The 12,201-nt window shown below is 49.7% G+C and overlaps 1 protein-coding gene across 1 annotated transcript in view; it reads right to left on the reverse strand.

Annotated features, from left to right (window-relative positions):
* MXRA5 (matrix remodeling associated 5) overlaps nucleotides 1–9,919 on the reverse strand; it is a 29,724-nt gene extending 19,805 nt beyond the window's left edge. Inside the window, exons 1-4 of the mRNA XM_042974871.1 lie at nucleotides 9,838–9,919; nucleotides 7,352–7,570; nucleotides 1,562–1,691; nucleotides 943–1,333 (exon numbers count right to left, since the gene is read on the reverse strand). Of these exons, the coding sequence (XP_042830805.1) occupies nucleotides 943–1,333; nucleotides 1,562–1,691; nucleotides 7,352–7,542 (712 nt within the window). The 5' untranslated portion in view covers nucleotides 7,543–7,570; nucleotides 9,838–9,919. The remainder of the gene's footprint in view (nucleotides 1–942; nucleotides 1,334–1,561; nucleotides 1,692–7,351; nucleotides 7,571–9,837) is intronic.
* Nucleotides 9,920–12,201: the final 2,282 nt, after the last annotated feature.

The following is a 12,201-nucleotide window of genomic DNA, read 5'->3' on the forward strand; positions in this document are numbered from 1 at the left end:
ATGTGCGTGCACACATAACACACACACACATGTATCTCCAGAATGGCCAAGACGGCCATCTGTGCAGGAAAACATCATATTTTCACTTCCCTGATCCAATGTTTTGCTGGTAAAGGTCTACCCAAACTGATTTTCAACCCCCCGCCACGTACCCGGTGGGGTTTAGGGACTATCTCCCAGCAATGAAATATGAATGGAGGTGACGTGTGTCTTTTCTAGTTAAGAGTATTAAGAAGCAAGGGGTGCCTGGGTGGCTCCGTTTGTGGAGCGTCCGACTTCGGCCCAGGTCATGATCTCGCGGTTCGTGGGTTCGAGCCTCGCGTCGGGCTCTGTGCTGACGGCTCGGAGCCTGGAGCCTGCTTCCAGTTCTGTGTCTCCCTCTCTCTCTGCCCCTCCTCCGCTCATCCTCTCTTTCTTCCTCCCCCTCCCTCCCATCAAAATAAATAAATAAACTTAAAAAAATCTACTTTCTTGCAACTTCTGCACAGCCCTCCTGTTTTTTGTTCTCTGGACCAGTGCAGAACGTCCCTGTCACCCATTCTCAAGAGAGACGTGTCACAGCCACTGCCAGCCTTCCCTTTTCCAAGCATCTTTGAACACCTCCTCATATAACAGGGATGCAGAGAAAGTCCCACGTGTCGCCGTAACCCAGGGCTGCATGGAACACTCCAGATATTCAGTTTAGGACAACCATAGTCAACCATATAAAACTGAATGATCATTGCCTCACAATTGCCTGACGGAGACAGCCGTGAGAATTATGGAACCGAGGTGCCTCAGCATCTACGCTGTAACCCTTTCCACGGGAAGCTTCCTGCCGTGCTGATTTGGCGATGTTCTCTTCACAAGCCAAAGCCATGGCACAACGCTGGACGACATCAGCTCTCCAGAAGGGTGGGCACCGTGCAGGTGGGAGCCACGTTCGCCGTGCTCTCCTCTTACCTTTGGATCTGGCGTCCCATTCCAGAAACCCCTTCATGTTGCAGTCACACGACCACGGGTTCCCATGCAGGTAAAGATTCTCCAGAAGAGGCATGTTCTGAAGCATCCCCGTGGGGAGAGTCGTAATCATGTTGTCCGCTAGGTAGAGGTGTCTGATGGTGGAGACTCTGAAATAATCCAGAAACGTGAACGTGGAGAACGTGCCAGGATGTAGCTGCTGCAGCTTGTTTCCTTCTAAGTGGAGCAGCCTTAGGGAGGTTAGGCCATTGAAAGCTTGTGGGTGGATGAACTCGATCTTGTTGTGGTCAATGTGCACCCTCGTCAATCTCCACAGCCCCTGCAGGGTCTGAGCCGTGATCACACGCAGCTTATTGTAGCTGAATTTGAAAACCTACAAAGGCAGGGGCGGAGCAGAAAAGCCTGTTTATAACAGACAAAGCCACAAGCAGGGACAGAAACCAGAACAAAGGGCAGAGAGGGAATGACATGAAGCTGGTTTTTAACGGGAAGAAAAAATTGGCAATGTTATTAATCGTTGGGGAGCAGGATGTCGTTTCCCCTTGCTCATTAACGGTCGTAGAAGCTGCAATTCCCGATGGTCGTAAAAGCCTGGGTTTACCTGGAGAGAGCTGAGGTCTCTTAAAGCCCCGTCGGGGATGCTGGGGATGTCGTTGCCATGAATCATAAGCAGCTCCAACTTGCTCAGTCCCGCAAATGAGGTTTCTGACAAAGCCTGTATACTATTAAATCTAAAAAAAAAAAAAAAAAGAAGAAGAGTTGGAATAAGAAACAGTGACTACTGAAGCCCCATCTGGGAAAGATTCAGCAGTCTGCCCAGGAACCATTTACCCAATGTTGAGTCTGAGGTGTACTGGTGCCATTTCTTGCTTTGTATCCTTGTCCGTTTCTAGGGTCGAAAGGAAAATGACCTACTCTTACTGGCCTTCACTCGGTTCAGGAATATTCGCTGGATATTTTCACTAAGAATGTGCTAATGCAGCTAGAGGTGATTTCAGGGACACAAGTAGGATTTGGAGTCGAAAGGAAGCTGGTCCAATGGCCCCTTGTTGGAAACGTCCAATGGAAAGTGTGCATAATGATGGACGACACATGGGTCATTGAATGCAAAGAATGAGCATCGATGCCAAGGAACAGGCAGCTGGGGAAGGAGCTTTGCATCATGTAATGACGGGAGGAGGTACTCCAGGCTAGGAAGGACCAAATTAAAGAACGAACACTAACACCAGCACTCTGTTTCACCAGGACCAGTGGCCATTTCTGATGGATTCTCCAAATTAGTTGTAAACATTTTGGTGTCTTTTGGTTTTCATGTCGCGTCAACATTGGTAAAGATGTTTTCTTGGCCAGTTTGAAAATGCTTCATCTCCGGGACGCCTGGGTGACTCAGTCGGTTGAGCGTCCGATTTCGGCTCGGGTCATGATCTCGCAACATGTGGGTTCGAGCTCAGAGCCTGGAGCCGGCTTTGGATTCTGTGTCTTCCTCTCTCTCTGCCCCTCCCCTGCTCACGCTTTGCCTGTCTCTCTCTCAACAGCAAATAAACATGAAAAATTTTTTTAAAAAAGAAAATTCCTCATTGCTACCTTACTGATGGCACAAGGCAATCCCCAGAGTCAATGCCTAGAGAAGGCATTCTAAAATGAGTGAAGAATTCTGTATTGGAGGGCAGTTGCTTTGTGCCACTGCTTCTGCTGAAATACAACACATGTAGCCTGACATTATTTATGACTTCCCCATAGCACCTAAATAAAAGGAAATAGATGTTGTAAGACAGTGAAGGTGAAATGCTCATAGCTAAATACAACAGACAATGCCAATTTCTTTCCTTTTTAAAAATAAGTTTTTAATGATTATTTAATTTGGGAGAGAGAGAGAGCATGCGACCGGGGCAGGGGGCAGAGAGAGCGAGAGAGAGAGAAAGAATCCCCAAGCAGTCTCCGCACAGCCAACACAGGGCCCGACTTGGGGCTTGAACTCACGAACTGTGAGATTATGACGGGAGTCAAAATCAAGAGTCAGACGTTTAACTGACTGAGCCACCCAGGTGCCCCATTCTTATAAACACATATGTGCCCAAACCCTGATTTCGAAGTCAAGATCTGGCTAATGACTCCTCTAAGAGCCAGCCTGAGGAAGCATCACTTTTCAGCTATAAATTCCAGGAAAAATAACCTCCAACAGCAAAACCACTCAGCTTGATCGCTTGGACGTCTACAAAGAACGACTTTAAACACTGCATTGTTTTATAAGACCAACTTAGGCAAAGGAAACACTCGATGCAATGAAATGTATCCTGTCTCGTTAGGAAAACGCAATAGGGCTTTGAAGTGATGCACGGGTAAAATACAGTAAAAAGTAATCATGGCTGCTGTTTGCATTTAACTCACAGAGTCAACGGACAATTACATAGAAAGGCTCCCCCTTCTGGAATAGACAGCATGGATATTGGACAGTGCCCAGAGAACCGTTTGGGCATCACAGCTGAGTGGGGATGTGTTAGTGGCATCCGGTGGGTAGAGACCACGGGTGCTGATGAACATCCCACAATGCACAGGATGGCCACCCACAAAGAATGGCTCAGCCCTTAATATCAAGAGTGTTGAGATTTGGAAACTGCCCAAGCGGAAGAGACGCTGCCTGTTGGTCTATCTATCCATCCACCCATTATCTATGTATGTATGTATGTATGTATGTATGTATGTATCTACCTACCTATCTATTCACCCATGCATCCACCCATCCATCCATCATCTATCTACCTATCCATCATTCCATCAATCCATCCATCTTCTACCTATCCATCCATCATCTATCTATCATCTATCTATCTATCTATTCATCCATCCATTAGCCAATTCATCTGTTCATCCATCATATACCTATCCATTGATCCATCCATCCATCATCTATCTATGCATCCATCCATCCATCATCTACCTATCCATTGATCCATCCACCCATCATCTATTTATCCATCCGTCCATCCATCCATCCATCCGTCCATCCATCATCCAGCTATCCATTGATTATTGATCCATCTATCCATCCATCCATCCATTCATCTTCTATCTACCAATCCATCAATCCACAGATCCATCCATCTATCATCTATCTATCCATCTATCCATGCATCATTTATCTATATACCTATGTACTGATCCAGCAATCCATCTATCTATTGATCCATGGATTATGTGTCTATTATCTATCTATTATCATATATATCTATATACCTATCCATCTATCCATTCATCCATCCATGTATCATATCTATCTATCTATCTATCTATCTATCCATCTATATATATATAATCTATGTATCTATGGTAGTTGTTCAAGCCCTGCGTTGGGCTCTGTGCTGACCGCTCAAGAGCCTGGAGCCTGCTTTGGATTCTGGGTCTCCCTCTCTCTCTCTGCCCTTCCCCTGCTCATGCTCTGTCTCTCTGTCTCTCTGTCTCTCTGTCTCTCTGTCTCTCTAAAATAAATAAATCAATACAAACATTTAAAATATACTTGGAAAGTAATTTTTGAAAAAGCTCTGGGGCTGTGTCCAAACAGGAAACAGCAGATCTCTGTTTCAATGCCGACTAAACACCCTGCAAAAACATCTGTGCGGGAATGGGAGAGTTCAGTAGCGCTTTGCCAACAATCCCTCATTCCTTGAGAGCACGCTGCTCCTTCCAGATGGCGAAAACACAAATCAGACCCTGAGTCCTGTCTGTATTAGACATCGCCCTTAGTTCTTCCTCCCCCCCCTCAACAAAACGCACAATGACACTAACATCATCTCCTTGCAGACTGATTTCCCGAGACAGTGCTGGGATATAAGACTGATCTAGTGGGCACCGGGCTGGCTCAGGCGGTTAAGTGTCTCATTCTCGATTTTGGCTCAGGTTCATGATCTCCTATTTCATGGGTTCGAGCCCTGGCACTGAGCTCCACGCTGACACCATGGAGCCTGCTTGGAATTCTCTCTCTCTCTCTGCCCCTCCCTGATCATGTGTGCACTCTCTCAAAAGAAATACATAAACATTTTTGAAAAAGAGTGATTTGAAAAGTGCCATGTAGATTCCTATGACCAAGTTAGCCGGCTGGATCTTATACACTTGTGTGCAGTGAAGCCATACCTTAGCTGTTTTGTTTTTTTCTTTAATATTACAGAAAACACCCGAAAATATTATTGCCATCAACAGGGAAAGGAAGGACCTCAGTATCTATGTACTGCTCCAGTGGCAAAGCTTTTGGGACCCAGTCATTTATAGTCTTTACCATGTAAAGTCAGCTTAAGATGGGGCACCTGGGGGGCTCAGTCCATCAAGCATCTGTAAAGAGGAGTAGGGGACAAAAGCCGCGGAAATCGTAACTGCGATAAACGCAGCCCGACAGGTCATAGCCCAGTGCTGTTGTCTGTACAAAGCCACCGTGTACATCTCCCCTGCCCTGTTTTCCCACCCCACAGTCCAGAGCCCCAGTATACAGCAGGCGGCACACGCATGCCTTGTAGGCAGGAGCACAGCAGAAACCTGTCGTCCTGCTCGTCACTGTCACGCTTTCTAGGGGGCTGCACGACGCCCTGTGGGATGCCACGTCCTACTGTGTGCACTGCCAGGGGTCGGGCTGGAGGGACCAGGGGGCTAATCACAGCTGGTGGGACCATAGGCTGAGAAAGACAGCAACGGTGTGGAGACAGGACCTCCTGCACATCAGGACACGCGAGAGAGGAGAGAAATCACAGATAAAGTCTGTTTTCCTTTCTACAAAGCACGGCTCATCCTACCCGGATTCAAATCAATGGTACCTGCTGTTCCCTTTCTGTCTCCCACTTGCCAAATGGTAAGGCTGTAAGGGGGGGGAGGGCGGGAAACTGGTTTAGCTATTGAAATCCCCTCTTCTAAATGCGGGGGCGGGGAGGTGCCTGGGTGGCTCAGTCGGTTAAGCACCTGACTTGGGCTCAGGTCACGATCTCATGGTTCGTGGGATCGAGCCCCGCGTGGGGGCTCTGTGCTGACAGCTCAGAGCCTGGAACCTACTTTGGAATCTGTGTCTCCTTCTCTCCCTGCCCTTCTCCCCGACTCGTGCTCTGTCTCTCAAGAATAAATTTTAAAACAAAATTAAAAAAAAAAAAATTAACCCCCTCTTCTGGCAAAGTCAAACTATTTCCCCTACTGAGTTATCATGATTCTGGTTGGATTTTCAGATACTCATATCATAAGGTCTCTCAAGATCTTACTGAGAAAATTACTCAATGGTCTACTGCCTTCGATTAGGGAACTTTCTATCTTACTGTCTTAACTTTTCATTCTCTTTTTCTGCTACAGGACTTTACAAATACAAGATTTTTTTTAAGCTTCTGCTATAAGATGCCAAGCGCATTTACAATTATTTTGTTCATTGGCCATTGCGTTTCACTTAAAACATCCCGTCTGAGGCTAGTCACCAAAGCCTAAGTTATTTTTGTTGTTTTGTAGGTGGTAGAAAATAGCTTACATATTTTGTTGGGTAAGTCCAAATAATTGTTTATTATTTAATTTTCACATGAGTACCTGCAATTTAAGGCAACTAATATTTATGTATACAAAGCATTTATGCACATGAAACGATATTTTAAAATACAAAAACATATGTCTCTACATAAATCTATATAAATATAAATCTATATGAATATAAATCTACCTGAAATGCTGCATAAAACCTCTCATAAAAAATATTCATATTTTATTTTATTTTTTTAAATGTTTTTATTTATTTTTGAGACAGAGAGAGACAGAGAGAGACAGAGCATGAGCAGGGGAGGGGCAGAGAGAGAGGGAGACACAGAATCCGAAACGTGCTCCAGGCTCTGAGCTGTCAACACAGAGCCCGACGCGGGGCTCGAACTCACAGACCGTGAGATCGTGAGCTGAGCCGAAGTCGGATGCTTAACCGACTGAGCCACCCAGGAGCCCCAAAATATTCATATTTTAAATAGGTAAAAACTACAAGGCCTTTTTATTCCCCCAAGAGCACAAGTGCATCATCCAGATAACTTACAGAATGTCGGAGAAGTCCAACTGATTTTTAAGTTATTTTTAGTAGTTTCTGAAGTCTATTGAAGTAATGTTTATATATTTATGTGTGTATCAGATACATTTGTATCTACTCTACGGTAGGCAATTGTTTTCAAGGGAAATCTGTAGATACATTGAAGTTATCCAGGATGCCTGGTTATTAAATCATACGATTGTGGTTCCAGTTGACGGATCAATTCAGATAATCGCCCCCAAAGGACTGCATTTACAGAAAGTCGTACGCATTGACAGTTTCGTAAATGCACGTACATGTGTGAAAAAACAAAAAAACAAACACGCAACGAAAGAGGCTGAAATTGTTCAGTAAGAATGTGGTACAAACCCCAGATTGATTCTTTCCACATGTTTAGAGATGCCGGCGGGCACAGAAGCCAGGGACCGAAATGTGCAGTGGACCTCGCTGGGGACGTAGCAGGCGCACGGGTGAGGGCAGGCGAGCGCGGCTGGTGGATGACCCCAGAGCAGAATCAGCACCACGGACAGGGCTGGCCACCGCGCCCGGGATGATGGCATCTTGTCCTGATTCGTTATCCCTGGACACCTGTCGTGGGACCACAGAAGGAGAGCCGTTTATTGTCGGGTAGCGCGCGCACGTGCAGCGAACGTTCTTCCAATTGTGCAAGATGGTTTGGGGCTTCCCAAGACATCACCGCATGGTGTCCTTCACTGACACAAGATATTCGGGCCAAGAGACTCGAAACTTATTTTCCTGATCTTTCCCCGCGATCTGGAACCATTATTTCGGAGGTCATCTCAATTCCTGACTTTGACGCTCCCATTTGGAAATCTGACGCTGTGACGAGCGACGGTATGGAATGGATGGAGACCAGACACACAAAAATATACGTACATGTGTGTTCATATATACAAATGTACAGATATTCGTGTATATATTTGCTCATCCATATAGAGAGAGGAGAGAGATACTGGCGTTTCTATAATAATAAAGTAACTTATTAAAGTAACTATAATATATAGTTTTATGTATATAGTAACATAATATATATTATAATATTCTTATAATAATAAAGTATCTGATTAAAGTAACTATAATATATAGTTATATATAGTAATATATATATTATGTTTCTATAATAATAAAGTAACTGATTAAAGTAACTATAATATATACTTATATATATATAGTAATATAATATATACCATAATATTCCTATAATAATAAAGTATCTGATTAAAGTAACTATAATATATAGTTACATATACAGCAATATATATATTATGTTTCCATAATAATAAAGTAACTGATTAAAGTAACTATAATATATACTTTATATATATAACAATATAACATATATTACTATAATGTTTCTATAATAATAAAGTAACTGATTAAAGTCTCCGCCTCCAATGTTCATTCCGAGCCATTATATATTGTACATATTTGACTGAAAATAAACTTCTCAACAAGGTCGTTATTAAGAGTATACCCTTCTTTGAATGACATTCCTTGAGGTGTTGCATATGTCCTCTTACAGTGTTTAAGGGGTGCGCGCTCACTGAAGCAAAATGTATTCCACTACATGTGGGTGCGTGCGCTATAGGGGAAGAAGTTGGTGAAATCCGACATCAGATAAAGAGGAAAGGAATTGACCCACAAAACATGTGCAAAGAAACGCGATCAGTGAGGCCATGCGCGCAAACATGGAAATGCGCGGATATTTCAAGCAACAGTTTAGAATATGCGTGGTTATTTATTATTATTATTATTATTAGGTCCATGCTTTGCGCATCCGTTAATCATGTTATGTGTTTCTCACTTCTTGCAACGACTTTATTTAAAAATAATAATACACGTGTAAAGTGCGCAAAAGACACGCGCGTGCTCTGGGAAGGTGATAACCGCGGGCAACACGCTCTGATCCGCTCGCTCAGGCTAGGAATCCGGAGCTGTTGGTCCTTTAAACAACCTCGAGATAGACACCTTCTTCGGCCTGAGCGCGTCCTCTCTTGCAGCCTTTCCAGAGGAGGGGCTCAGCCTCCTGCAGCCTCCCCCGCCGACCGCGCCCGGAACGCGCGCTGTGCCCGCGGGCCACCCGGGCCCCCGCGCGCCGACGCCTTCTGTAAAGCCTCGGCTCTGGCCGGGTCGTCCCCGGAGACCGAGAGCGCGCGCCCCAGGGAAGCCCGGGCCTGGCGCCGCGCGCGCGGGGAGGTGCCCTGAGCCGGAGTCGCCGGAGCCGCCGGAGCCGCCCGAGCCGCCGGAACCGCCGGGGCCGCCCCGGGGAGGGGGGGGGGGCGGGGGAGGCTGGCCCCCGCCGGACCAGCTGGCCAGCTTCCAGCGCCGCTCCAAGGAAAATACGGGGTTTCCCGGAACGCGGCTCGGGTGGCCTTGCGGGGACCCGCGCAACAGGCGCCGTCCCTCCCGGGGGGAAGACTTGTCCGGCTTCCGTGCGGCTCAGCCGCCAGCGGGCCGAGGGTCACCCACATTCCAGAGTTCGAGCAGGAGGCGGGGGGACTTTAGCGCCCTCCGGGGAGGCCCCGCGGCTCTGCTGTCCCCTCCCACGCCAGGAGGGCTCGGGTTCCCTCGGGGGTCCCACGGGCGCCTCCCTGGAGAGCAGGGATGGGTAGGCGCGAGGTGGCCCGGGAAGGGAGCGGAGAGGTTAAGGCGACGGGGATCTTCCCGCCAGATTCAGCCTGTCTGTCCTTCCCAAAAAGGCCCCGCAAACCCCCGGCCTAGTGGCCTGTGCGCCCTCGTCCTCGCCCCCACCCTTGGCCGACCCCCAACTGCCCCCGCGCAGCAGACACCGCGCCCCCTTCCCCGCGGGCGCCCAGGCCGCCCTCGGTCCTCACCTGTCCTCCGGAGGCCGCGACACACGGGAGCGGGGCGCCCTGACTCACCGCCGGGGGTCCGCCGGGGCCATGCCCTTCCCGGGCCGGGGGCGAGGCGGCGAGGCTTCCCAGCTCGGCGCGGCGAGCCGGCGCCCTTTTATTCGCGTCGCCGAGAGGCTTCCCCGAGTCCACGCCTCGGCCCACCCCCACCCTGCCCTGCCCCACCCCGGGGAGACGGGGCGCGGGCCCGAGCCCAGGGACCCTGGCCGCGCGCGCTGCGCTCAGCCCTCCTCGCGCCTCTTCATCGCGCCTCGCCCGCTGCGGCTGCGGGAGCGGCCGGGGCCCAGCGCGCAGCGGCTTTGGGACCGAGTCCCGCCGATCCCGGAGCCAGGCCGGGGACTAGGGGCCGGGGGCGCGCCGGGGTGCCGAGCCGGGCTGCAAAACGGCCGCCTTTCCTTCCGGGGAAGGGACAAGGCGCGCGCTTTGCACCCCTCCGCGCGGGCCTGAGTTTGCTCTGGCGGCTTCCCCCGAACCCGTGTGCGGGCGGGAGCCCCCTCCGGCAGGCCCGGCTGCAACGTGAGACCCGCAGCCACGCCCTCCCGCCTCTCCGGTGGCTCCTGGACGCCCGCCTCTCCCGGCCGCCAGACTCGGCCTGCCCGGAAGGTGGGAGCGCGCTCCTCCCGCCCCCACGAGCGGCCTGCGGGGGCAGGGCGGGGGCGGGGAGCCGCGGGGAGCCTCGGTGCCGGCTGCGGGAAGCTGGGGGCCACCCGGGGAGGGGGCGCGACAGCACAGCTGGAGAGCGCCGTGCGTCCAGGAGCCAGATGGGGACGCAGGAGAAGGGCACCCAGCTTCCAGAAGGAATGAGGGCCCTAGAAAGTTAGGAAGGGATCAGGTGAGGACATTCCGCGCAGAGACACCATCCCCCCCTCCCCCCCCCAGCCCCTGGAAGAAAGGACAGAGCTTCTGTGAAGAGAGAAAAAAAACTAGGTGTCCAAAGGCCAAGATTCAGGAAAAGAACATTCCAGAGGTCCTGATAGAGCCTTTGCAAGGCCGGCCTTGAGACGGGGAGTCTTGGGACGCGGCCGCAAAGGAGCCCGGCGCTCGGTTGCTTCTGATGCCTGGAGTCCGGGCTGCCTCGGTTTCTCCCAAGAAACACAGTGTCCGTGGGTTCCTCCGCGTCCCTTGTCCACGGTGGTATCCACAAGGTAGGTCATCAGTAGACGCTGGTTCACAAGTGGCTTGATTCACTTCCTCTATAGCTTTACTTTTCAGTAGTAAGTGCAGACCTATTTGGTGGGACTCGTTCTATGAATTTGTAAAAATCTTGTCCCCACAACATCTTCTCATGTTTGTTAATGGCATTGCCATCGTCTACTGAGCCGAACTGGAAACTCACATCATTCTGCCCGTGTGCCTGTCTGGGGGGACCTCACAGTCACCCGGTCGCCCAGTCTGGTGGATCCTGGCTCCTAAGATTGGTTGGGCCCAGTGGATGGGGCTTTATACCCACCTCTCCGGCTGCCTTGGGAGGGACGCTCATTTCCAGCCTTCTGGGCCTCCTGCCAGCCTCTTCCTGCACCAGTCCCTTGTTTTCTCAATGCCCAGTGGGTCACCCAAGCTGGGAAGGTTGCCAAGGTGCCCGGAGGTGACATTCGACGTGCCAAGCTCTTCCCAGACTGTCCCCACCCCCTTGCAGCTGCTGTTCTGAAGAAATGGTAGAGATCGTGCCTTCTTCTCTTGCCAGGGATGGGTGAACTGAATGAATGAGCGAACGAGGTTCAATTCTGCCAAGGAACGTGTAGATCGAAAAGGTCAGTCTGCAACTCACACAACAAATCCTTGCATATGGCATTACGGTTCTCAATGACTGTGCCACGAAAAAAAGAAATCAATGCTTTGATGAGTTCAGTCCTTTTGTTTGGACACTCACTTTGGCAGCTTTGGTTTGCTTCGCCGGGGGTTGAGTCCATGGGTTGGAACCGTGTTTTAGGCATTGTGGAATGACCCCTGGTGCCAGCAAAGTTCCTTGAATCCACCAGAGGTAGAAACGCATGTCGGTTGAGTTAAAGTCACGTGTTTGATCGCCGTTCTACCACGTGGAGGGTGGGGAGGAAAGGGAACACTAGCTCCTTCGAATGCGCTTGGGGCAAAGGAGTGATATTGACGTCCATATTGCCGGGGGTCCATGGGATTCGTGCTACTGACCAAACGGCATGTGTCTGGATGGATGCATGGTGTACCTAGTGATTTCGCCAGCTAGTGTTTTCCTTGTCCCCATTTCAACCAGAATTTTGACAATAGCTATGCTGTGGACTGGGTGGTGTCCCCTCGAAAGCCCTACGCAGAAGCCAGTCCCCTCCATGGGGTTTGTATCAGGAGGTAAGG

This window comes from Panthera tigris, chromosome X (genome assembly GCF_018350195.1).
Source record: "Panthera tigris isolate Pti1 chromosome X, P.tigris_Pti1_mat1.1, whole genome shotgun sequence".
Classification (NCBI taxonomy): Eukaryota; Metazoa; Chordata; class Mammalia; order Carnivora; family Felidae; genus Panthera; species Panthera tigris.